We start from the raw sequence: 27,681 nt of genomic DNA, 5'->3' as shown, positions 1-27,681 counted from the left end.
TTCATGTCTTGTTTGGTACATCGAAAAAAAAGGGGGGGGGGCATTTTTTGTCGTCGACGATTTGTGCTTGCTATGAATGGTATGTGAAGAGAATCCGAGGAAATATGATAAACGGCCGTCGGGAAAGATGAATTGCTCTCATCGATAGAATGCTCAACGGAAATTGAAATTTTGACACAGTACAGCAGTCATGGCTGAGTATAAGAGAGGAGAAGCGGATTTGATGGTAAGATCGTATATTTTGATCTGGACCAAAAGCACGTATAGATAGCTTATTTCTATGATGTGTATCATTTATCTTCGATACTTGGAAAAGTGGAATTTACTCACATTTTAAAAATTCCAATCACATATTTATATATAATAATTCAGTAGGAGTATATTTCAAAAAAAAAATTAGATATATAAATTATATACATTCTCTTATATTTATTTTTATAATAAAAAATAATGATTTACGAGAAAAAAAATGGGGAATTTACTTACTTTCAGTGAAATAGTACATAGCCTTGAAACCTCTGACATGACGCGATGATTCTTTTCCTTGAAATTCTAAAAGCAATCGTGGTCCATTACTCATTAATGGTCGTGGTTGCATTTCACCGCAAAAGGCATCAATTTTTTCCGGCTTTCCATCGATGTAGACAAAGGCCATTATCGAATCGACATCTTTACATCTGAAATTTTAGAAAAAATAAAATTTTTAACTGGCGAAAAATGTCAATTTAATATAAATAAAAATATTTATAGTAAACTTTTTTAAAAATTTGATTTTTGTGGAAAAAAAATGATTTTTTTTTCTCCCTGAGAATGATTATATTTGACATGAATTGCGCACAACTGTGTGTATCCATTGAAAAACCGTTTTTGCGCTTGACCAAACGAGGAAATCACGGTTCAATTTTCAAACTGACACAACTGTAGAATCATTCTGACACTTCAAAATATAGAGCGTAATATTCAAATTTGATTCGTTGAAAATCAACGTTGGTCAAATTATTTAACAGTTCAGTGAAAGATGCTATAGTTATTTTTTAAAGAGAAAAATTGAAATTTTTGAAAAAGTGAATTTTTTAAAAATAATTTTTAAAAATAATTTTTCAATATAATAAAAGTATAGTGAATGTAAGTTTTAATCAGCTAGAATTTTAAACGTTGAACTGTTTTTTTTTAATTTCAGTTATAAAAGTAAATTTCTTGTCAGACGTCGTAAATCTTAGAAGAAAACAGTTTTTGGTCATATATATCTGCTAAATTTTTCTATCAGTAGTAAAACACTCTTTTAGTCAGACTTTGAATTCAAAAGTAGTAAAAGTCCCTCTTTGTTAGACTTTTTTTCTTTTAAAATTAAAACCCGGTATTTTGAAATACAAAAAAAAACATTCTTCGAGGGAATCTGAACAAAAGAAAATGAACTTTTATTATTTTTATTTTTTTATTGAATCTACAAATCTAAAATGATAGTAAAAACAAAAGTAAATTTAGATTTCCAAATGTATTGAGAAAATTTTTTTTTTTGTATGTTTAAATGAAAATGTGTGGAAAAATATAGAAAAGCCTATTGCTTGGGCAAAATGAATGAAATGAACCTCATCTATGCGGAAATTTTTTTCAAATCAAAATATTCTGGTATATCAAAAGAAGTGGGTGATTGCATTCTCAGTAAAGGATATTGTTTCAGGTGCATCAACCTTCTCTAACCCGGGGTGTATTCATGAGTTGAAACACATGTATGTTTGCATTGTGACTCTTATTCAGGAATATTGATATCTCCTGCCGCAGCAGTTGCGATTGCACATATTTGCAGAAAATGAACATCAGATGCACACGTAAGCATCAAGTTTGAAAGAATAAAAAAAAAAGAAAAACATTTTTTTCACTAAACAGTCATATAGTTCAATGATTTCAATGAAATTGGCCAGAAAAGTGAAGCTTTTTTATATTATCTCTGAAATAATTCAGAAAATAATACTACGATTGAATTTATCCAAGCAAAATTTTTTTTCAATTTACTAAATGTTTTTAAGATAATTTAATTAATGAGACAAAGTGCTATTCTCTTCTATTTTTTTTTTCAAATTCACAATATTCATATATTAAAAAGATATATGCTTGAAAAAAAGTATCAATAAACAACTTCAAAGAAATAAGTTTATATATATACTTTGAAACATCAAACACATGTTATAAAATATAAAGCATAAAGTAAAATGTTATATGAAATTGTACAAAAAAAAAATTCTGAATGATATTAATATCTGTAGAAAAAAAATATATGCGCCTCTTTTAAGAAGATTAAATTTCTTTTTCTCTTTTTTTACTACAGCATGTCAATTATAATTTTAATTTCAAAACTAATTAAGTCAATGCCGTTAGTAGTCAATTATACACTCTTCTTATCATGCATTTGAATTTTCTTTTTTTTTTTTTACCCATTTTGATTGCTTTGAGAGAGAAATATTTCCTTAAGTCGTGGAAAAAGTGTATAAAATAAAAAAAGTTTTCTGATAAGAAATTATTCAGGGTACAATTTTTTTTTAGTATTCGACTTTTTTTTTTATTCTAAAAAAGTGTGCGTTTGATTTAAAACTTTTGACATTCAAGTTGAAATAAAATTAAAATTATTCTTTGATGAAAAATATCAATGAGATTTGTGAAAAGAATTATATAAGAAAAACGTTCCTTATTGCTTGTTCGTTGAAAAAAAAATTGTCTTTCAATACTTTTTATTAGGCTCTGACTTTAGAGAAAAAATATCAATAAGACAGATTTCATGTATGTAAAATTTAATATCGGTGTAATAAATTCTGAAATCAGTAGTAAAAAATATTTTTAGTCAGACAATGGTTAAAATTTCATTAAATCTCGAATTAGTAGTAAAAAATAGTTTTAGTCAGACTTAATAGTTCGTAGATAAATAGTAGAAAAATCATTTATAATCAGACAATAATTTAAATTTATATATCAGTAGAAAAAATCGATATAGTCAGACATAATAAAATTTGAATTATTCTCGAATAAAAATAATCTCAATAAAAGAAATTTGAAAAAAATTTCATTTTCCCAATAAATCCTTCGAAAATATATGGATTTTTTGATTGTATAAATAAAAATATATTTACTTTTTTCTCCATTTTACCACATGAAATGTTTAACAGAATAAAAAGAAGTCAAAAAAAAAGGGTGCTAGTTCTCTACAAAAAGCAAAATTGAATTTCGTCAATCAGCTGTTTATACTAGAAAGGAGTTTGGCGAAAAAAAACAAACATTTCAAGAATTTGAATCTTTTCTTCTCGCTTTTGTATTTTTCCCCATTTTATTGAAACTGTGTTCGATTTTAAAGGTTTAGAAAAATGCAAAGAATTCTTTTGTAGTTCTCAATAAGTTTCAAGATAGGTATTTTCTTTTGAAAATGTCAGGTATACGCGAATAAATATCAATTTTTTAGTAAGAAGAAAAGAGTAATGTATCTTACTCAAATGAATGTTGTGCAAGACCATGATCAAGAAAAATGTACATTTGCAAAATAGTTTTTCGAATGGAAATTTTTCTATTTTCATTTTGTTTGAATTTTCTGATTTATATTTTGTTTCAATTTTTTTGAAAGTTGTTTTTATTACAACAATTTAGTTATTTTTTAAATAAAAATTTGAAAATTAGTTTTTTTTGTTGAATATATCTTACTCTTTTGTAGTCTCTGAAGAATGATAGAGATTGAAGTCTTGAAATATAACTTGAACTCTTTCTTTCCCTCTTCCTTGAAATTCGTAGTTACATCGAACTCTTGATTGATAGGGATTTGGATATCCTGGTGAAGTTACAATACCCGATTTTGTGGTATCACTATTAAACACCATATCACAGGTAGATGCTGCAACAAAAAAAAAAATTCAAATTCTTTACAATTTTTTTATCATTATTTAAAACTTATGTGTAAATAAACCTCAAATTGTCAAAAAAAAAAACATTTCCAAATGTTTAGTTGTTAACAAAATACAATATCGGAAAACATTTTTAAATTTTTCACTACAAATGGAATAGTAAATTTTTTTTTCCGATTGTATCGCAATTGAACAGATTGTGACAAAGATTTAAGAGTAGGTGTGGCACTTTAACGATGGGGTTGAATGTTATGAATGTTGCATGAGTATTTGCTAACTTCGAGTCACGAGCTATTCCATTTGTAAATTTTCTTTTTACTCTTTTTTCCTAAAGTATAGATTAGAGGATTGTTTTGTAATTTAAATGCCAAGTCACGTTTCATTAATGATTTTTTTCTTTTATAAAAAGAAGAAAAAAAAAGAAAAAGAAAATTTTATTGAAATTTCTATTTAAAGAAATTTAGAAATATATGTAAATTCTGAATTTTGACAGGATATTTTTCGACGTTTGTTGTTAAGGGGCCTTTGGTGTTTGAAAAAGTTGGTTGACATGCGGGAGGTAGAGGGGTGGAAGGGGGGAGGGGTGTGGATAGGAAGAGAGAAATTCTATTTGCACCACTGACATCAACCGCCAGGCTCTTTCACAAAACTCTTCTGAACGATATTGGCTCGCCTTTACGTACGCAACCTGTCTCGCACAGTATAAGCATCTAAACTACAAAGTTTAACTTACACTGGCCCTTACCACTATGACGAAATAAACTCGCCTCACTTTGACTACATATATTTTTTTATTGGCATTTTTCAGTTTTACTTTGCAATGTCTTGATTTTTTCTCTTTTAAATTTCCATTTTAATATCATTGATTTTTATTTAGATTTTAGAGAAACTTACTTTTTTGTACTTTTTCAAAATTCTACTTTTTTTTAAATTTTGTAATCTTTGTGATAGCACAAAAGGTAAAATTTATTATTTATTAGTTTTTTTATTCTAAGTAGTAAAACTCGATATTAGTCAGACTCACGTATTCGAATTTTATGAATTATCAGTAGTAAAGGTCCATATTAGTCAGACGTAGGATTAATTTCAGTAATTACTAGTAGTAATATCGAGTTTTAGTCCAGACGTAATAACATTGTGACTAGTTTTGTTTTGTATCAGTAGTAAAACCCAGTATTAGTCAGACATAAATGTTCAAATTTTAACAATTGTAGAATCAGTAGTAAAAGTCAATATTAGTCAGACAAAGTAAAAATATTATTATTCAAACTTAAAATTTTTTTTCTCATTTAAATAATCCACTTTGTAGCCAATAATCTCTTTACTTTGTAAATATATAATATTTAATTGTCTCACAATAATAAGTATTTGATAAAAAATAAATAGATTATTATTCAATTTATTCTCTATTTGAATGAAAAAGTAGATAAAAATTATTAAAATCAAATACAATTTACTGAAGAGATCCTTTAATGCTGCTTGACATTTTGTAATCTAGTTTACCAATTCTTATAGCAGGTATATTTTTATACAATTATAAAATTTTCATTCCATTGTGAAATATCAAAGATCATATAAATAGGAGAAAAAAAATTGTGAAATCGTTGAGAAAACTAATTCATCTAATTATTTATTTCTCAAATAAAAATGGAAAAATATAATTTTTTTTAAAAATAAAATATTGAATTACGTCGGAGTTTTTTTTTGCAATTGTTATAATTTTGAAAAATTTTTGTCAATTTAAATAATTAGAACACTAGATACGACACACAGTAATTGACATAAAAGTTACATTAAAATTTTTTTTTATTATTTTTTTTATTTCAATTCTAATTTTATCTTTTTTTTGTATTTAAAAATTAATTTGTCCAAATATCAAAAATGTCATTTAACTTTTTTTGTGCGGAAAATTTTAATTTCTATTGTTAAAAGATTAATTATTCTCTTTCATGAATAAATGAATTTCAAATTATTTTATTTTTTAATTGAATATAAAAAAAAAGTATAAGGAAATGTATGTTCATTCTATATTTATAGATTAATGTCGAATTTATATTCTCAGTATTTGGAATTTTAATCAAATCAATGTCCATTTAGATTTTATTAATAAATTACAAAATAGTTTCGAATAATTCGATAGGAAAAATTTTTATTTCAAATTTTGTAAATTAGAAAGATTTAATTTCGTTCACAGAGGAAGAGTAAAGTTTCTTGAAGTGCAGTATCATTAAATTCTGGTCAGCGTTCATAAATGTGAGGTGAAGTAAATTGGGAAGTCCCATAGAGGATGGGGGCTATAAATGTATGTGTGTATGTGTGTGTGTGAGAGAGAGAAAGAGAGCAAACGTTTTAATTTGCATTCATGAGACGTCGCCTCAAAATTCTCAGAGGAACGAAGCATTCCAAGTGCGCTCAGAGGTTATACTCACGGAAGGAAATCACTTATGGTGATCAATTCCTAGTTTTGGGACAGAGTTGTCTACCAAGAGGATTCTCCAAGTTTATCGTTAACCCATTCATTATTCAAGAAAAGAGAGCAAAAGGAAACTTCACATCGAATTACAGTTATTAACTTTTTGAAAGTTTAAAAAGATTTCAAAAATTTCTCTCCTTTTTTTCTTTTTGTCCCTTGGCAAATTGCAATTTTCTCTCTCTATAAATAGGGACATTTAAAAAAAATTCTTCAATAAAAAAATTTCATTTTTATTTTCTGAATTTTATAAATTGTTTTTAATTTATTTATATTCGTTAAAAAAAAGATAAAACGAAAATTTATTATTTTATTTTGAAACAAAATTACAAACAGTAAATTGTAGTGTAAATAACTTGAACGCACATGTGTGCTGGACATTTGGATTTTACCACTTGGTTTAACGTCGACACCGACAATTCAAGTGATACTAACGATTGTGGAGTCCTAATTAAACAGCGCATTTAGCTGAGGACAACTAGAGTCAGCAGGACCCGCGCGCAATGTACAACCTACCCCAGCCACGACACGAGTATATTAATAATTTACCACCGAACTTTAGGGAAATTAATTCGAATGCCATTTGCGCCTTCGCATCTTGCCTCTAAGTCTCCTCTCACCCAACTCGAGGACTTAAGAGCTAGTATCTGTACTTGACTCAGCATTCTGATTGCTAGTACCAAATTATTAGAGTTTTGGTACATATGCAAACTGTTTTCTGTCTTGATTGAATTTTAATTATACATATATCTCACTGTGAATTGTATTCTATATAGCTATACATATACACATATATTTGTAATTAACGTAATTATTATGTGAAAATGTACACAATTTTGAAAATCAACATTTGAACACAAAATTTTGTTTGTTTATTTACATAATTGGGATATAATTAGAATAATAAGGAATTTAATAAATTAAAATTCTTTTGAAGGACATGGAATTCAAAAAAATAATTAAAAAAATTTTATTGCGATAGTTTTAGTCAGATACAAATGTTTAAACTACAATGTATATTTTCTTTATTTAGTAGTAAAAGAAAATTGCAGTCAGACAAAACTCGGCTTAACAAAAGAATGTTTAAATATAATTATTTTTGGTGTCAGTAGCACAAGTCAATATTATTCACACATGTGTAAAGTTCGATTAAATATCATTATAGTAATTGCGAATATTAGTCAGACAAAATAAATAAAAATTTTACGAATTATCGAATCAGTAGTAAAGGATATTTTTAGCCAGACATATTAATAATCGACCAATTATTATAAATAATAGCAAAATTAATATTTTTGTTATCAGTAGTAAAATATAGTATTAGTCAGACATAACTATTAAAATATAATTATTGCCGGTTTCAGTAGTAAAGGTCAATATTAGTCAGACAGCGGTTAAAGTTTAATGAAATTTCAGTAGTAAAACATAATTTTAGTCAGACATAATAATTAATATTCTAGTATTTGTGGTATCAAATAATGAAAATTTTACTATTAGTAGTAAAATTCCGTTTTCGTCAGACAAAACGATTTATTTTGTTTCTAATTTTACTAACAATTGAAAATGTTTGTTTTAGACGGACAAAATTTTTAAGAATTATTCCAAATTTTTGGTTTTTCAAGCAAAGAATTAATTTAAAAATCACGAATTACTTTTTATTTATTATCATAAATATAATATTTGTTAATTAGATTTTGATAATATCGATTGGAAATTTTTTTTCCCTTCTTTTAATAAATGAGATAAATTTCATGTAATAATGAAGCTTTTATTACTGTCATATTTAATATTCATGACGTGAATAATTAATAAAAGTTTAACAAAGACTTTTATCATGCTATAAATTTATATCAAAAATTTTGAATGCATTGATATATTAAAAAATAATTTTTTTTTTTTTTAAATTTAATTCTCTTTACATTTTAAATATAAATTTAGCATATGAATAATGTAATTATCTTTCGAGAGGAAAATGAAATTGTTCCCGAAACAATTTAAATTATTACATCTATATATTTATATTTATTATTAATTATTATTTATTCAAATATTAAAATGTTTAATAATTTTTGTTCTATGGTAAAATTTTTTGTTCTTTAAATTCAAATTAAATTTATTATTGTATTTAGAATTTTCTTTTTTTCAAAAGACTCTTTGAGAAATAAAACGAAAAGAAGAATATGAATCGACTTGCATACCATCTTCGTTTTTTTCCAGGAAAACTCGGAAACCTTGATTAATTTGCGGTAGATGGTAGATTCACTAGGGATTCGTGAAAGTTGTTCAATGAGGTTAGGAATTAGACCCAACGATTGATCAAGTTAGAAAAACGAGAACAATAGCGTCTCTCAATATCTTTTATTTCTGTTTTTAAACAAAATTTACATATACACCTTCTTTTTAAATTTGGATTTTTGAATTAATTGCGTTTATAATATTTTTCACTAATTTTAATATATAAATAATAATATAAATAATATATAAATATAATATAATGTTAATAATATAATAATTATAAAATAAAAATACTATTATAATTAATTCTCAAATTTTTAACAAATAACGAATATTATAAAAGTTATTGGAATATTTTTAATATTTTTAATACTTTTTTATCGTTTGTTATATAATATTGTGAATAAAATTGTCAAAAGTGACATTAATGAGTAGATTATTGCAGAGCCTCTGTATAAGTGAGAAAATTCACAGGACAATGAAAGCGTCTGATATGCTTATCTGTGGCATAAACAATTTCATACAAAAGTTTCTTGTTCTTTCAACGAAAAAAAAAAAGTTGTGGTTACAATAAACTTTTTCCAAGATGATAAGCATAATTGATAAAGTTCTTTTTAAAAAAACACAATAACAATTTTTATTAATAATTATATTAACCTATAATTAATATTAATTTCTAATAATTTCGATTATTATAATTATTATTTCGAATTAATTTTATTTAGAATTATTTTTATATAAAATTAATTTTAAATACAATTACTTAAACAAAATATATTTAATAATAATGTTTATTATTTTGATCAGTTTTTTTTTTTTTTTGATAAAAAAATATATTTTTTGCTCATAAAAGGAGATCATAACAATTTTACTTGTCATGAAGATAGGAAAATGAGCATTGTGAGCAAGTGAATCGGATGCAAGATAGAAACGAAAAGGAAACGAGGTGGATAACGGGACAGGGGCAAAAGGAGAAACTAAGGAAGGAAGGAAGGAAACTTACTTAACGCGGATGCAAAATGGAACGGTAACTAATTCTGTTTCTGATTTATTGGCTTCCGGATTTTCATTCCAGTGAAATCATTGTCGGGTATATACCACTCTCAAAAAGCTTTGCAATCGATGAGAAAATGCTTTATATATGCGAAGAGCGAGAGAAACAGAGAGAGAGAGAGAGAAAGAGAAATATAACCCATATGAATAATTGTTTACCTACTTTTTTTCTTTTTTCAAATTCAAAATTTTCTTCAAAAAAATCCTTTTTTTTTTGAAAAAAAGTTTTAGTGATTTTAAGTGTTTCTTATTTTTGAAGAAAAATATTTTATTAAAAAGATTTTATTCTTTTTTTTTACACAATTTTTTACATGTAGGTTACGTGTCCATTAGCTGACGAAAAATTCTTTTCTACGTGCCTTTCAATGCCAGAGAATACATGGAATTCGTGATCATATAGGGAAGAAAAAAATAAAAAAAAAATTTTTTTGCGTAGATCTGCATACTTTTATATATATATATAGGTGGAGAGTACATATATGCATAGAATGTGAATACGAATAAATAGAATTCTATAAGAAAAGAGGATATGATTTTTCTTTGTGCAAAAAAAATTTTCCTGGTAAAGAAATGCATATTTTTAAATAAAGTCAATTTTTTTTGTATTGACAGTTATTGTACCATCTTATAATAAAATTTTTTTTTTAGTAAATTTTTTATTTAGCAAATATTTTTGTACTTTTTTTAATTAATTTTGTAATTTTTTCCGTTTTTTTTTTTAATGTAAATTTTTCTCCTCTCCTTTATTAAAATATTATTTATTATTTAAATATTATTTTATTAATATTAATCAAGAGTTGGTAATTAATTAATAAATGGTAGAGAATTGTTTTAGTGAGACATATCGTTAATAATAAGTTAATTAACTGGTTACAACTGTTATATAGTTGGGTGTAAGTTATTTAGTCACTATATGCGTCAACAGTTATTTTCGAAACATCAGTCATAATTAAAGGCGGTTTTGATTAGTTAAGTTACAGTTAGATTAGGTAATATCATTTCATTTCCAGTAGTATAGATTGCTTTTAGTCAGACATATGCATACGGTATCTGAATTTCTAAAGTTGACCTAATTTTCCCATTTCACCTTTAATTAAGTTTATATTTAAGATTTATTGAATTTATATTATATTTAAATAACTAAAATCTGAATTATTTTTTTCTCGACATAGAAATTAAATTTAATATTATATATATATATTTTTAAATGACAATTGATATATATATTTATTACTTTCTATATATCAAAGATAAGATATTGTTAACAACCATTACTATGAAAGTGTCTTATTTATATGTACTTTGAGCTGCGTGGATGATATAACACAGGATCGATTTTATGATCGTAATAACGAAAGTAATAACGGAACTCTTAAAACTATAAGAGTTTGCCATTATCAAGGTTTTGAGAGGTGCTTGCACCTTTTTTTTTAATGTTATTTTTAATCCGTTTTCTTCTTACTCATCTCTTTTCTAATTTGTTGAAAATTACAAAATTTAACAGTTTAACAATAATTAAGACACAATTTTATATTTATATCATTGATATATATATTCGATTATAAGATTAAAAAAAATATGAAAAAAAATTGAATGGATTCTGTTTATAGATATAAAATTTAAATTAAGTTTTATCTATTTTATGATAAAATTTTTGTGATTAATGCTCGAATTTTTGAATGTCGATTTATTTGAACAGTATATATAGCGAAAATTTACTGCGTTAATTAAACAATGTTCTTCTTGGCCATTAGCAATTATTTTATCGAGACTTATTAAGTGCGCCAATATAAATGAATTGTTCTTTTTAATTGGCATCAATCACATATACATATAAATTGAACTATTTCTCTGGAAAAAAAATAATAATAAAACAATACATGATTTTTGTCATATCAAAATAATGAATTCATTAATAAAATCATGATTGTCAGAAAAAAAATTAATTAAAAAGAACAATAATAATCGATTATTTAATAGCACTCAATTTTATTTGATTGTATCATCATTTTTTTAATTCGATAATTTATTAATTATATACGAGTAAATGATTATAAATATTGATTAATTGTATAATTAATTTTATTAATATTAACATGAAGAATAACAAAAATTTTTCAAAATGAATTTTCGACAGTTCTATATTTAATTATGCGATTGTGGTTAAAAGGAAACTTTTTATACAAAAAGTTATAATCGTTATCATTTATTCCATTTTGCTTTTTCCCCAAAAAAAAAAAGATTTATATTTTTACTGAATGTGAAAATTTCCACGAATTTCAGATTTATAGAAATAATGTCACATTTTTTTTTTCTCGTACTCGCTAAATGACGTGGTTTTTACTTCTGTTTCAATTTTAACATAGCAAGCACGAATTTCACACACACACATATGTATTTTTATAAAATGCGAAAAAATTTCGAAAAATTATATAAAATTGAGCAGAGAATTTTTATTTATTTTTTAGTATAAAAGAATAATTAAAAAAGAAATTCGAAAAATAGTAAAAAAAAAAAAAAATGAAAGGTGGTGAGGGGGAGATTAAAAGGAAGAATGTTGTTAAAAATTAAAATATATTTTTTTCCAGTTATATAAAATGTAAAAGATAAAAAGACGAGGGGTGAAAAAGGACACCTGGTATCTGATACACGAGGAATATCGTCACTTTTATGTATCCCTGGTACTTCATCGTGAGCACGCAGCAAAATTTTTTTTTCTTTTTCTTTTTTTTTTTTTATTTGGCTCAAGTGGATGCTTCAGAATACTGAAACACAGTAAACTCAACAGTATAAATTAAAGCACTGCAAAAGCTTTCATAGGTGCCTTCAACTTCTACTGGAAAAATGTTCACGTTCATGTATTACTTAAGCTTCGCAGGTGTTGGGGGAAAAAACCTCATTTTCTTTAACGTAAGCACAAAACAAACTCAAACCTTTTTGAAGAAGCTTCTCGTCAATTTCAAATTTACTATTATATACATTTTACCCGCACGCTGCCATAATAACGAGATATGTGTTTTCCCCCCCTTCAAAAAAAAAACTTTTTAGTATTACGAATTTTAGTTTCAATTTCTTTATACTCGAATGGTTGTTTTGAAAAAATATATTTTTTTAGTTCAATAAAAAATTTTATTCAATTTTTTCAAAAATTAATTATTATAACATTTTAAATTTACTGGAATTTTGTTAACTTCTTTTGTTATTTATAATGATTTTTTTTTATCGATTTGTATACAAGATTTATAAAAAAAAATTTACGAGATAATATTTTTACTTTTTTTTGTGAAATCAGATCTATTCGCATTGGCAATTTTCAAGGTTCGCTTTCGTATAAAGAGAGAGAGAGAGAGAGAACGCTTTTAATGGATCGTAAATACTTTGCGATAATGTCCATCGATGTAGCTATCAAATGAATATGTAAATATACGCGAGTTCGTTTCAATGGAAAAAGGTATATGGCCTGCTAGGGTGATGAATATCCGGAAGTTAGTGTAATAAACTCTTTAAATATCAATTGTGATAATGTTTTATTTTTGCGTCAGGAAAAGAGCGACCAGTATTGAACAGAACTTTTCTTCTCTTTCAAGAATTGAAAACAAAAAAAAAAAAAAATTTCGGTATATGAATAAAGTTCGATTTTATATGGCTTTTTTTTGAAACTTTTTTTTTTTTATTTTATTTCAAATGGACACCGCGGAGAGATATTAAAATGGCTTTACAACTATTCCATTTACTCTAGTCCTATAAAAAAACGTAAATCCTAATGTGGATGAGAATGATATCCACTTGAAGAATATTACTTTTCACACATGAACAGGAAATACTTTTTTTTTTATTGACTGTATTATAATTTAGATTTAAAAAATTAAAAAAAGCATTGAATTTTCAAATAAGAAAATGTTTTTACTATTTTTTAAAAGAAAATGTCAGATAATACTTTTGAATAATTGAAAAGGAAAATAAAATGCTCGGAGAGATGGAATTGATGGAAAAACAGAATTGTTTTTTTCCATGGGATAAAAATACAGAAATTGTACTATCTTTTGTGAGTTTGTTAGCCGTTAAGAGACTTTTCAGTTTTACATTATGCGCGTTTCCTTAGTATCTTTCAAATCGAACTTGTAAGTTTCATGGAAAGTTCATGCATATTCAAAAAGTTTTGCGTCGTCGTCGTTGAAGTTGACTTTTTAGAAAAGTAGACTCTGATTAAGCACACAGGTGTTTTCCAAAGAGAAATTAATTTCACGCTGAAGGTGCAAAATTAAAAGATAACCAACAAATATTATTTTTCAAAAAATTAGAAATTCAAATAACAATTTCATGCTAATTATTATAATTGCGTTCTCAGAAGAAAAAAGAATTTTTCTTTGCCAAATCAATTCAATTCACAATAAAAAATAATTACGGTTAATTAATGACGCGATTTTAAATGCTAAAAAAAATTGTATATCAAGTTCTCAATTACCTTTGGTTTTAAATGTTGAATAATGGATTTTGACTGAATGGAATCGTACGTTAAGAGAATGCTAAGGAGGATAAAACTTTGGACGGTTTAAAATCGAATACCCAAACCATTTGAAGGGGAGAGATCTTTTAAAACCATGAAAGAAACGAAAGAAGAATCGAACGAGCATTTGGAAAGAAGAGAGAGAGAGAGAGAGAGAAAGAGAGAGCTCGGGAAAAATTTACAGCTAACTCACGTGTTCCTTGCGTTTTCAAAGAGTTGCTTTGGATAACTTGGAAGACTACGTTTTCTCGTTCAATGGTACGAAAAAACTATAGGAAAAAGTTCTTTCGATCGATCGATCAAAAAAGGTAAAAAAAAAAATAAAACTCAACGATAGTGCACACTGGCGACTCTTATCGAAAGAACGTCTCAATTACAACGTAAATTCCTTTAATTTTGTTTGCAACTCTTTTAATTGCTTTTCTTCCGTGTATCTTGGTTCATTTCACCTGATAGAGTGAACCAAAAAAAATTCTTTTTTCGAAATGAAAATAAAAGAGACTTCAAGAAATACATAAACTATAATATTGTCTATAATACTTGGATAAGGGTAATAGGAATTTCTAAGCTTTTTGTCTGACAGAAAATTTCTTTGACTACTGATAGAAAATTTGCAAATAGTCTGACAAAATATACTTTTACTACTGCGAATAACATACAAGTAGAATTATTTTTGTCTGACTAAACTGTCTTTTACTACTGACAAAATTGAAAGCGAAAAAATTACGTCTGACTTAAGATGATAATACTACTGAAAATAAATTAGTAATAGATTTATTTTTGTCTGACTAAAAGTGTTTTTACTACTGAAAATAAATTACAAAATAAGAGTTATTTTTGTTATTAAAGTTATTTTAGAGTTATTTTTATCTCATTAAAAAACAAGTTCAAAATTTTGTCTCGACAGCTTTTTACCACTAAATGTATATTAAATGAAGAACCTATATATTTGACATGATAATACGAAATTCCCGTTTTTTGCAGTAACTGAATATTTTATGTTTAGCATGAATATAATTTAAATTCACCAAAAAGGAAATTAAATTAAAAATGAATAAAATTACAATGTAAAATAGAAAGCTATAAGAATTATTATCATGTTGAAAAATTTATTTTTAATTTTGCTTTCAAATTTTGTAAAAAAAAAAATTGTTAATTTGTTTGACGCAAGTTTTTTTTTCTGTCCAACCATTGTTAAAGTTGAACGAAGCTTGTTTTTTTTGTAAGTTTTAAGAAAGTAGCTTTCACAATAGAACTCAGTTTTTATTAGTAGAATTTATTTTTACCCTCATAAAAAGTGACTATTTGTCACGTCATGACTGAAATACCCCCTAGGAATGTTGGAGACATTCAAAGTAATTAATTTATTCATTCTTGGAAACTGTTCATTAGTGATATATTGATTCTTCTTTTTATAATTAAAATAATTATTAAAATAATAATTATTTTAATTATTAAATTTAATTGTAATTGTATTAATTTTTAATTTAACTACAATAATTGAATAAATAATTAATTTAATAATACTTTGTAATTGTTAATGATTATTTTAGATAGACGTATATATTTTACAACAGTTAACAATAGTTTATTTTATTTTACACACACATTTATATATATTATATATATATGTATATTGTCACGAGTCGATTTGAATAAATTAGCATTTTCAAGTTTCTTCCCGTGAATAATTTCCATTTACATGTCTCAATTAGACCTTAATGTTCACACAAGGAATATCGCGACAGGAAATTGGTGTATGTTAAATGGCACTATCCCAAATGTTCAAACAGAGCTCGAGAAATCTATTGGCTCTATTAAAGTAAAAAAAAAGGTATTTTCTACTAACTGTGATATATATCATTCTTGTTCTTTTGATCATTTAAACTGTCACTGTGACTTTTTCAGCATATTAGGATTGTTAAGAGGCTTCATTGGAAATAAAATACTTGTTCTCCAATCTTTACTCTCTCTCTCTTTCTCTCTCTCGTTTTTTTTTATTCCAAAGATAAAACATTTTTATGTTTGTCGTCATAAATTTTTATTTTCTACATCATGACACTAAAGTTACAATAAAATTCGTCTGTTTAGAAAAAAAAAGAAAAATTGTTTCCTGCAAAAACATCTTGTAAGGGATTTTATTTTTATCGATGATATTAATTTTGCATATAATATAAATAAAAATATATATATACAGAAAATAACAATTTACGTTTGAAAAAAAATTTTGATTTCAAAAATATTTAAAATTTGAAAGAGGAAAACAAACGAACCGTTATGTGAAACGATTTGTAAAAATTTGTGATGCAACTAAATGTATACAGATTTATCTAGAGAGCGTCAAATCCATGTTAAATTTTTATTTTTCCTGGTAAAAAATTTTTTTTTCTATTTTTAAAGAATTTAAAAAAAAAAATTGCGTGATTGATTAGAATTTAAAACAGAAGTTATGAGGCGAGTAATTCTGTTTGCCACAGTGGCTTGGCAATGTTCTCTTTTCCATATATTCAAATTTTTCACATTCTTCAGGATTATAAACAGTTTGTGATCTCGCAGTGATTTGAGATTTTCCTCATTAGAGACTGGTGTATGTATAGAAATTCTTTTTTACCAAATTTTGTAAACTTGGTTAATGACCAGAGAATTATTATTGTTATTTTTTTTTTTTTGTTCTTAAGGATTATATGCGAAAAGTTGGCGTAGGAAAAGGAATGAGGTAAAACGAAAACCAAAAAAAGGAAAGAAAAAAAAAAGGAAAAAGTTGAGAACGAATAGTCTGAGGCGACGAGTCACCGCATTGCACCACACTTTGCCAACCACATCGATCAACAAATCACAGGACATATAAGGACCGCAAGAAAACTGTGCTATCAGTTGTTTTCTCTACTTTACCAATTCTTTACAATTTTTCATTTAACAGTCTTACCAAACTCCTGGACATTTATCTTTTTCTAACTTCAAGTTAGAGGTTTAACCAATTTTTTTAAAGAGACTTTTAACTTGTTTCGAAAATGATTTACAAAAAGTTCTTTGATTTTTATTATTATTTTTTTATTTTATTATTTTTAATATTTTTATTATATTTAATCTTTTATTATTTTTATTATTTTTATTTAGAATAACATTTTTTTCTCGATACATTGAAATTGACTTTTTTGAAATTTTAATCTTAATCAGAATTTTATTAATAAAAATAAATAAAATAATTAATTTAGAAAAAAATTGTAACGAGAAGAAATGGGATATTTTATATACATTTGAAAGGTTCAATCAATTTATTTTTTGTTGGTAACTTGACGCTTGTGGCAGTGGTTTTTTTTTATATAATTTGGATTTTAACGAAATAGACATTTACAAATAGAGAGAGAGAGTAACTTCATGTGCTCTCATTACTACTTTTTACGATGAAGCACAACTGTGTTCTCATCTTCCAGAAAATTGCAGATCACAAGTGCTTTTCCTCTCCTGAAGATGACTTTACTTCTTTTGCAACTTCTCATCAAATATTTTGATTGGAAAGTTAAAACTGACTCTCCTTTTTTTTATAATAAAATATCAATTTTCATTTTATGATAAAAACCACTTTAAAAAAATGATACTTTTTTAATTTTTCAATTAAAAAATAGGAAAATTGATGGTAATAATATAATAAAAATTGATTAGATGGTAAATAAAATTAGAAAACAATTTTGAAAAAAAAGTTGTCTTTTAGAAAAAAGCAAAAAAAAATTGTGAAAAGAATATTTTAAAAGTATAAAGTTGCAAAAACAATGTTGCAATTTACATGTGAAACTATATATATATGAGTATTTGATCAACTTGTTTGTACTTGAGCTTTATAAAGCTCGTATTGATGTTTTCCTTCCGGATTATGCAATTCGTCTTCAATGGCATTGTTATTTTTATCCTTTTGTAAATATTGTATGGCCCAGAGCCATTTGTTTTGTACTAATGATTCAACACACAGCCTTTATCTGTCCAAATAGTCACTTATTTTTAAAAAAAAACGACATTTTTCAATTTCAAACCAATATTTTATTGTCTATATATCGAACACTAAAGAGCCTTTTACTGTTACAGATATCTGTGCTAGATTTGTCAAGTTGTTCACAACTTTTTTTTTTTTTAATACTCTATACATATTTGAAAATTTAAATTTGAACACATAACAATTGAACGAAAACATCGAAAATTTACAGACATGAAAAAGATAAAAATAAAGTCAAAAAATTTTTTTTCTAAAAAACAGAATTTTTCAAAATTTTTTATTATTACAAGGAGAGCTTAAAAAGTGGTTTTTTTTATTCCATTGTAATATTACAAGTTCTCTGCAATTGTTTTCAGCTTAGTGACATTTCACTTGAAATTTTCTTCAAACTTTTTTTTTTATGTGAAAAGTTCTAAACTACCATTTCTTTGGAAACGTGACAATAAAAACGAGTCATTACAGCTTTTTGATATCGAGAGAGACAGAGTGTCGCGTCCTTAGTGATACCACACGTAAGCAAAAAAAAGAAAAAAAAAAGAAAGCTGCTATTATTGCAAAAGAAAGCACAGGTGTGTAAATATAATTTTTTTTCCTTTTTTATACGATAAAAAAAAGTTCTATTCAAATTGAAAATAAATTCTATGAAAGAAAATAATGAACTATAAAAATAAAAATATAAAAATTAATAAAAAAATACAAAAGAAAATATAAATAAAAAAATAAAATATATTTTTGCCTGTGAGTTTTTTTTTAGTCGAGACAGAGGTGTCTCTCAGTGAATACACGGATATGAATTTACGATGTTTTTCTGTCGTATGGCAACTTGGCAGAACTTTTCTTAAAACGGCGACAGAGGAAACATTAGTTGGGAATTTATTATTTTCACCCAAGCTGACACACTCGATTCTCAACGGTGACGGTAAATTTTGTACTGTCAAAGTTAATAACCCACGACCTAGCGAATTCTACAAGCGGATAGCTGTGAAATAGAGATTTGATTGCTTTCTTCTTTAATCCAATTTTGCAGTACGTCACTTCAACACTGTGAGAGGGGAGGCGCACAAGCACACTGGCAATTGATTTCATCAGAAAAATGGGCTCTCTCTCTCTCTCTCTCTCTCTTTGAATCAAAAGTTTTGCACCACGCTGATTTATGAGCTATAACTAGACTCGTGCCAGGTAATTTATAAAAATTGTAAAATCCACTCAATATTTGTTCGCCAGCGTCAAGTTTCATCGGTGAAACATTTTATTCAAATTGGCAATAAAAAAAAATAATTTTTTTTCCTCTGCATTTTTTTTCTGTTCTTTTTTTTTGTAGAAAAAAAATTTTACCACGCACTTTTTTGTAGAAAAAAAATTTTCTCTCACCATTAAAAAAAAGATGTGGTACAAAAATTTAATTTAGGTGATATGAATTATTTTTGATAAATTGATTCAATTTTGATACAATTTTTGCAAGTCTCCAAAGTTTGATAAATCAGTAGTAAAATATTGTTTTAGTCAGACAGTAAAATAATTTGTTTTTTAAATGATAAAAATCCATTACGGCCAGACAAAGGTGTTGCGAATTATAATTGTAAGTAGAATTAATTAGATTTGGTCAGACGTTAATTCAACGAGAATTTGCCTGAGTAGTAAAAGAATGTTTTAGTCAGACAAAATGTATATCTTAACATTTAGTAGTAAAGGTCAGTTTTAGTCAGACATAATTTTTTGGTGATTAAGTGATGAAAAACCATTTCAGTCAGACGAAGGTAGAATTATAATTTTAGTTTAAGTAGAATTAATCCAATTTAGTCAGACGAATTATGAATTTTTACAATTTCTGTTTCAGTAGTAACAGACAGTCAGACAAAGTCTGTAAACTTAATTTTCAACTAGTAAACTTATTGTTGTTTTTTATCTAGAAAAAAATTATACCTTATTATAAAAATTTAAAATTTAGTAGTAAATAACAATTTTAGTCAGACAACACAAGAAATGAGTTCCTAATAGAAATTTTCCGACTGAATAAAATCGAATTCATTATTTGTCGAAAAATCGAATTTCTCTATTATATAACAAAAAAAAAAATTGAAGCTATTCATGCAAATTTTATTCGGAGAAAAATTTAATCATACTTTATATACGACAATACAATTTGAGATGGCTTATCATATTGTTGTTATAACAAAGAGTCAAAGAATTGTTCCTTATATATTTATATAGAAAGGAGAAATGCACTCGTTTAAATTGGCCTGACCAGTTAAGGACAAGAGAGGAAGAATGAGTTGAATCTCAAAATAATATATAAAAGAGAAGAGAGAGAGAGGGCTTTGAAAAGCAATCGACTTGAAATGCATAAGCGCATTCACGAAAAAAAATACGTCGAAAGACACTCTAAGAGTCAAGAAGGACAAATTTCGTCAAACAGAAAAAAAAAATATATATATAGTGTGTTGGGCCTTTGCCAATTCACTTCTCTCTCTCTCTAGATCCATTCATTCGTTCACATGTGGTTGCATATGTGCAGGGATCAGTGGCACATGCAACACACAGCATATCTCTCGTTCTTCTGTAACAGTCCACTCGACAAGTGGACCCGATTCTTTTCCCTCTGAACACTTCGTATGCTTTATGTTCCATCATATCTAGCTGACATGGTTTCTATATATACATGTATATAATCCTGAATGGATGGACGTTTAACTTTGAACTTTTCTCTCTTTATCTTCATCTTCCTCGAGCTAGTGAAACTCGTCAGTTTTTTTTTCTTCACAACCGGAGGAGCAAAAAAAAAAAAAGAAAAAAAAATTACTCCCAGAGAGTTTAAGCATTCAAGTATGACATTCAAGTAATCAACACAGAGTGAAAGAAAGAAAGAGATAATCTTCCCTCTTTTCGACCTTGACAGGTTTTTCTCTTTTTTTTTTTTTTTTTTTTTTGCTCGCCCTCCTCGCGTAAAACGTCTACATTTCATTTCCGCGTTTAGGGCAGCTTGGAAGAATAATTCTTGGATTTATAGGTTGAGATCGTGTAATTTACGATGCGATTTCATTTTGGCCCAGTTTCTTTTCGACAAAACTTGGATTCGTTCAAAAGCACATCATTTATTTCTTTTTCTATGCAAGAAATTGTTTTCATGGATTGGAAATGACTTTTAAATGTTGTAGTGGTAATAGTAGTAGTCATGATGCACTTTTTTTCTTCTTCTAGAAACACTGGTGAATAATGTGTTGTTACTGATAAATTGTTTTATGTTTCAATAAAGCAATATTGTTTAAATTTTAGATAATAGAAAGAAAAATAAATGATAATAATTAAATTTACATTAAATAAAAATTTTTAAGTGAAATTAAAATTTTTAGTTTTGTAAGTTTTGGCTTGCAGTAGTAAAAATTGAATTTTATCAGTCAAGTATTTTTAGTTTATATTTAAGTAGAATATGTAACTTTTAGTCAGACAAACTGTCCGTCATAGTCATTACAAAGGTTTCAAAAAGTATGACTAAAGGTCAAGATTATTTGAATGTCATATTAAGGTCAAGTGAAGGTCATTTAAAGGTCAGGTCAAGGTCATTTGAAGGTCAAGTGAAGGTCATTCAAGGTCATTCAAGGTCGTTTGAAGGTCAATTCAAGGGCATTCAAGGTCGTTTGAAGGTCAAACCAAGGATGTATGACTGAATATTTATTTGTACTACTGACAAAATTGCAAACGTGTCTAACTAAACATTTACTTGTACTACTGAAGAAATTACAAAAATTCAATATGTCTGACTGAATAGTTACTTGTGGTACTGGATTTTTTTTCATTGAAAATTATTGTTGTCTGACTATAACTGATTTATACTACTTAGAAAATTTCAAACATTTAGAATGTCAGGCTTAATATTTATTTGTACTACTGAAAAATTTTCGAAGTGCTTTAAGAGTATAACTTAATATCAAGGTTAAGTCAAAGTCATTGAAGGTGGTTTGAAGGTTAACTCAAGGTCATTCAAGGTCATTTCAAGGTCATTTCAAGGTCAAGTCAAGCTCATTCAAGGTCATTTGAAAGTCAAATCAAGGTCATTCAAGGTCATATGAAGGACGTTCAAGTACAATTCAGTTTAAAGCCAAATCAATGTCAAGTAAAAGTCGAGATTCAAATAAATCAGTACTATAAGTAAATTACAGTCCGACATTGTCGAAATTTTTCACTAGTGCATGTAATTTTAAGTCAGACAAAATATTATAAATTCTCAAAATGTCGAAATCAGTAGTAAAAGATTGTTTTGAGGAAGACAATTTTTTTTTCTAATTGCACAATCAGTAGTACGAGACCATTTTAGTCAGACAACTTACGAAATCAGTAGTAAAAGTAAGTTATAATCAGCCAACTTTTTAAATTCTGATAAAATTATTATTGAACCCTATCAGGTAAAACTTATTTAGATTTTATTTTTTTATCCTTGTTTTAAAAAGGTAAATATATATTTTTTCTGATGATAATTATTGTAAAATTTTATATTTCTATTTTTTTATAATATAATAATGTCTTTTTAAACCAGTATTCATTTTTTTTGTTTGATTTTTATTTTACCTTTTTCATATATATATTTGATAGAATAAAAAAACAGTTTTAGACTCGACTTTCATGAATATATCAATTCATGTTATATATAATGTGCAAAAGAATGAGGGCACAAGGTAATAAGGGGAATAAATTTAGAAATGAAAATGGCTGCTTAATTATTACGTTTACAAGTCCAAACTATATTTGCAGGTGGTTGAAATAATATATATATATATATATATATATATATATATATATATATATTACATTACTATACCCCTTTTATCCTCCTTTATATCCACACAAATTATATTTTCTCTTCGCTTCAACAAATTTACTATTTGTCTATGTATGGGTGTATATGTATATGTTGTTTTCCTCGAATAAAGCACGAAAATACTTGGGCGTGCTTATAACAAGCTTGGATTATTCTAATATTTATAGTCCCACTTTGATATAGAATTTATTTCAATTTTCCATAAGTGAACCCCGTGTATGTGTATGTGAACTCTTGGGGATTCAAACAGGGAAAACCCCTCTTCCGACCTCGAAATACTTTATGCGTACTATATTATTGTTTTCAATTTTTAATCAGTTTTGGAAAGCTACTTTTATACAATCAGTCTGTTTCAAAATTAAATTATCCTGGTGCGCTTTTATGGACAATGATAAATAAATAATGTACAAGAATTAATTATTTACTGTCAATAGAAAAATAAATGGGAACATTCTCTTTTTTTATTGAGGTTTTTTTTTTAGTTTAAGATTTTTTTTTAAATACATAATTCGAGGAATTTTTTTTGGGAAAAAAAAAAATTTGAACGGAAGTCGTTTTTATTTAATAAATTCATTTAGTAAATTCAGAGCAAACGTTGGTCAGCTTGGGGAAATTCGATTGGAATTAAAGGCACTTATAAATGGCTTTTATACGATATATATAAAATGAATACGGCTCTCAGTGGAATAGAAATGAGAGCACGTAATTAGAAATTTTATCGTGAGAAAGATTAAGCCACATCCAAGTACTAAAAGGTCCTAAAAGAAAAGCATTTTCGTGCTTAATAAACACTATGCTTGTGGTATTTGAATTACTGGTAATTTAAATACCTTCCACTAAGTACATAGCGTTTTATAAATATATATACTATATATTTAAAGGGGTAAGGATTATTAAATTTTTGTACTATTTGGAAATTTTCACTGTCCACTATATTCAAAATTAACAACGAGAGGATTAAATAGTTTTTGTTTAATACCGAGATTATTACATTAATTACAATTAGTTTGTAAAAACATTTATTTTTCGACACGAATTAATTTAGATATTATTCAATTAATGTTCACATTTGTTTTATACATAAAATAAATTTTTAATTTAATATTTTTTACTTTCCTTTAAAAAGAATAAAATTTTTTTTATATGTAATGTATTTTATATAATAAAAATTGATATAATATTTACAAATCAAAAATATTTTATGGATATATTTTTCTAAAAAAGTTTTCGTGAATCAAACTCTATGAACGTTCAAACATAAACGTTTTCCATGTCCGAAACAATCATGAAAATTTTCCAGTAGTATAGATTTTATGACAATGTATATAGGTATATATTATATACATATATATATATACCTAATGGGAAATATTGACTCGATTCTGCAGCTCGGTTTTGTGCAAATAATATTTTTCAATTTTTCGTACGCATTCGAAAAATGATGAAAAGTTGAGCCCTTATTTGGAAACATAACATGATAAAAATGTATTGAAATATTTCTAAACGAATATTGTATATATAAATAAAATTTCCTTTTTTTTGTATGTGTGATTAAAAAACAATAATCCTCGTCTGTTTGCTAATAATTATATATTGTAACATTTCATTTTCATTTTATTGTCAACATTTATTTGAATTTGCTCTTTTTCATTTATCAAAAAATTTTAAAAAAGTCTTTAAAAATGATTTAAAAATTTTTTTTCTTTTTTTTTAAAAAAAAAGGAAACAACTCTCTGCAGGATGAAGATACATACATCTCGTTGAAAAATGTTACTTTAGTCGTTGTATTTATAAAAGCGGCTCATTTTCTGAGAAGTTGAGCTCATTTTTCCTTTCCTGTCGTAAAACAAGATGTTAAGTACAGCTTTTGAGTTTGTTTGTTCATACATCCTTTCGTGAAATTTACGAAGTTTTATTCTTCTAATGAGGTCAAGTGTCTTACTTGAAATTCTTGTTAGAACATTTTAAAAATTAATTTACCTTTCGAGTGAGTGTACACAACACTATCCGTCAAAAAACGCGAGCTTGAAAATTAATAGCAACATATTTTATTACACTTTTTTTTTATTTTAACTTATAAAACCAATTTTAGGAAAAAAAGTTTTATATTCCCAAAAATTTAACAATGGTATATAACTAGATGGAAATAAATATAAATAAAAAAAAGATACAGATAACAAAAAAAAAAAAAAAAAAAATGCAGAGCAAAAAAAAAGTAATTTTAAAATAAAAAAAAAAATCAAATGCTTCAATGAAATATAAAAATACGAATGAAAAATAAAAAATAAAAAAAAAAAAGGCAAACGAAGAATAAAATATATTATACAGAAGTAATAAAATACATCGAGAAGGTAAAAAATGAAATGACGAGCTTTGCCATTTTTCTCGTGGACAAAAAAATATTCTTGGTGAATCAAACAATATAACGGTCGAGTATTATGCAAATCCAAAAAAATTACATCTCGTTAGCAGTGCGACATGCGCATCGTTCCGTGAATTAAAGCCAGTGCGTATTTATTGAAATGTGTCTGTACTGGAAACGAATATGGTAATGGTATATATGTCAGCGTTGGTGCGTGTCTCAATTAGTTTATAAATTGCCAAGCGTATGATACATATATATATATATTTTTTTTTTTTGCATGGATTTTAACGCCGTTAGTTGCAATGACATTACGAGAAATAATTGGCTTTTTTCGCTTGGCGAGATTTCATGCTAGCAGCATTTAACATGCTCAAATAAATCTAATTAGAGATATGATATGAGGATTCTGCATATATATATATATATATATATATATATGCACAGTATATTTTCTATCTGTACATTGTTATTTTCTCCGTTATTGTGTTTATTATTCTAAGAACTTGAAACATCAACATAAAATAAAATTTACTTCATTATCGTTTTCAATAGACGTTGGATTTAAATAATAATAATAATAATAATAATAACAGGAAGGATAATAATAATAAATGAAAGAAAAATTTATCAGTAGTAATATAAAATTAGTCAGACAAAAAAAGTTTCCAGTTTTAAGTAGTACAAGCAAATTATAGTCAGACAGACAAAAAATTGTAAGTAGTACAAGTTATTTATAGTCAGACGTAGTTTGTTAAATTATTCAAGTAAAGTAGTAAAAAAAATATATTTCAGTTAGTGTTTTAAATTTATCGAAAACTAGAAATCAGTAGAAAAAGACTCTTTTATCCAGACGAAAACTGAAAAAATCTTGTGATCTGTAGTAAAAGACAAATTTAATCAGACAAAGCGTTACAAATTTTTTAGAATCGCAAGAAAAATTGTAAATCAAAGAGAACTAAAATTAGGTCACGTGTAATAAATTCCTCTTAAAAAATATTATTATATAATAAACTTCTGTATTAAATTTTATACGTTATATTGAAAAATAATAAAATTTTAATTATCCTAAGCCAAGTTTTTTGAAATATTCGTAATCAATTCAAAAAAAAAAAAAACTAAAATTACATATAAAATATTTTCATTTTCAGCTAAATTCAACGAAAGAAAAATATATTTCACTTAAATTTTTTATCAAAATCAGTTAAAAAGTTTTGATCGACAAAATTTTATGTTAATTTGTGGATTTAGAAACTTGGTTCCTCAGGAAACCTCAATTATTGGATGTTCGGAAGAAGCTTGATATATTTGTTATGTAGAGAAGCTTGTACAGCTTCATATGAGTATATATACCTATATATATACAATATGTAACTCATATAGTCATATAACTCTCCATATCGTCATTATATGTATAGCTTCAGGGCTTAAAGTTGAGCGTCTCTTGAATGTTTAATATGAACGGGATTACCTTGAAAAGTATGTAATTCTGACAAATTGATGTTACAAATTGATGATGGATAAAAAAAAAGAGAGAGCTCCTATATATATATATATATATATATATATATATATTTTATGTACAATTTCTCTTTATGTGAATTTATAATTTATACTTTTTTATCAAAAAAGATTAAATTTTATAATATTCTTCAAATATAAAAAATTTACAAAAATTTACAAAAAAATGTAATTCTGATGTAAATATACTATAATTAAAAAAAGAAATTAAAATCGATAAATTTTAATTTTTTATTTAGCGTTCATAAACGATTTGATGAAAATTGCCAAAAGTGGAATTTCAGTAGTTGAATTCACAAACTATTAAGTGATATTTCCCACAAGTGTTTCCCTTAATATTATACATAAAGTGGCATCAAGCATATTTAAGTTCATAAGAACCTTGTCAGATTCTCGACACTCTCGAGATACTTGGCGAATGTCCAACTCTTTTGCGGGATTAACAACTCCAACATTCCGACCGTTTTTCTAACACACACACACACTTACAAAAAAAGTGTTGGAAAAACTTTATTTTTCAATTGTTTGAAGAAAAAAAATTCTTTCTTTTCAATTATCGAAGTAAAAAAAATTATTTTCTTGCAATCTCAAAGTTTTTATTATAGGATTTTTTTTGTATACATTATTCTATGCAGTATTTTTTGTACAGTATTTTTGATATTACAGTAGTAAAGATCAAATTTTAGTCAGACATCTTATTTCCAGAATTAATGTTTATTTATATTTTTTTTGTCGATTTTTAAAAAATAATGATTTGAGTTTTTTTTCACTTTACTCTGAGTTTTTTTTGTGAAAGTATTATAATTATAAAGAATCTAATTTTTCTCTATAGATTCGAATTGTAGTTCCTG

The 27,681-nt window shown here is 26.0% G+C and overlaps 1 protein-coding gene across 1 annotated transcript in view; it reads right to left on the bottom strand.

The window, feature by feature from the left end:
- The window catches only part of LOC127278297 (suppressor of lurcher protein 1), a 291,379-nt gene that overhangs the window by 20,055 nt on the left and 243,643 nt on the right, over window positions 1–27,681 (bottom strand). The window contains exons 9-10 of the mRNA XM_051299947.1: window positions 3,685–3,871; window positions 487–677 (exon numbers count right to left, since the gene is read on the bottom strand). Coding sequence (XP_051155904.1) covers window positions 487–677; window positions 3,685–3,871 — 378 coding nt within the window. The remainder of the gene's footprint in view (window positions 1–486; window positions 678–3,684; window positions 3,872–27,681) is intronic.

This window comes from Leptopilina boulardi, unplaced genomic scaffold, assembly GCF_019393585.1.
Source record: "Leptopilina boulardi isolate dan_hultmark-lab unplaced genomic scaffold, ZJU_Lbou_2.1 LbouV2_112, whole genome shotgun sequence".
Lineage (NCBI taxonomy): Eukaryota > Metazoa > Arthropoda > Insecta > Hymenoptera > Figitidae > Leptopilina > Leptopilina boulardi.
Note: the sequence above shows the minus strand (reverse complement) of the source record. Positions and strands in the feature narration are given on the sequence as shown.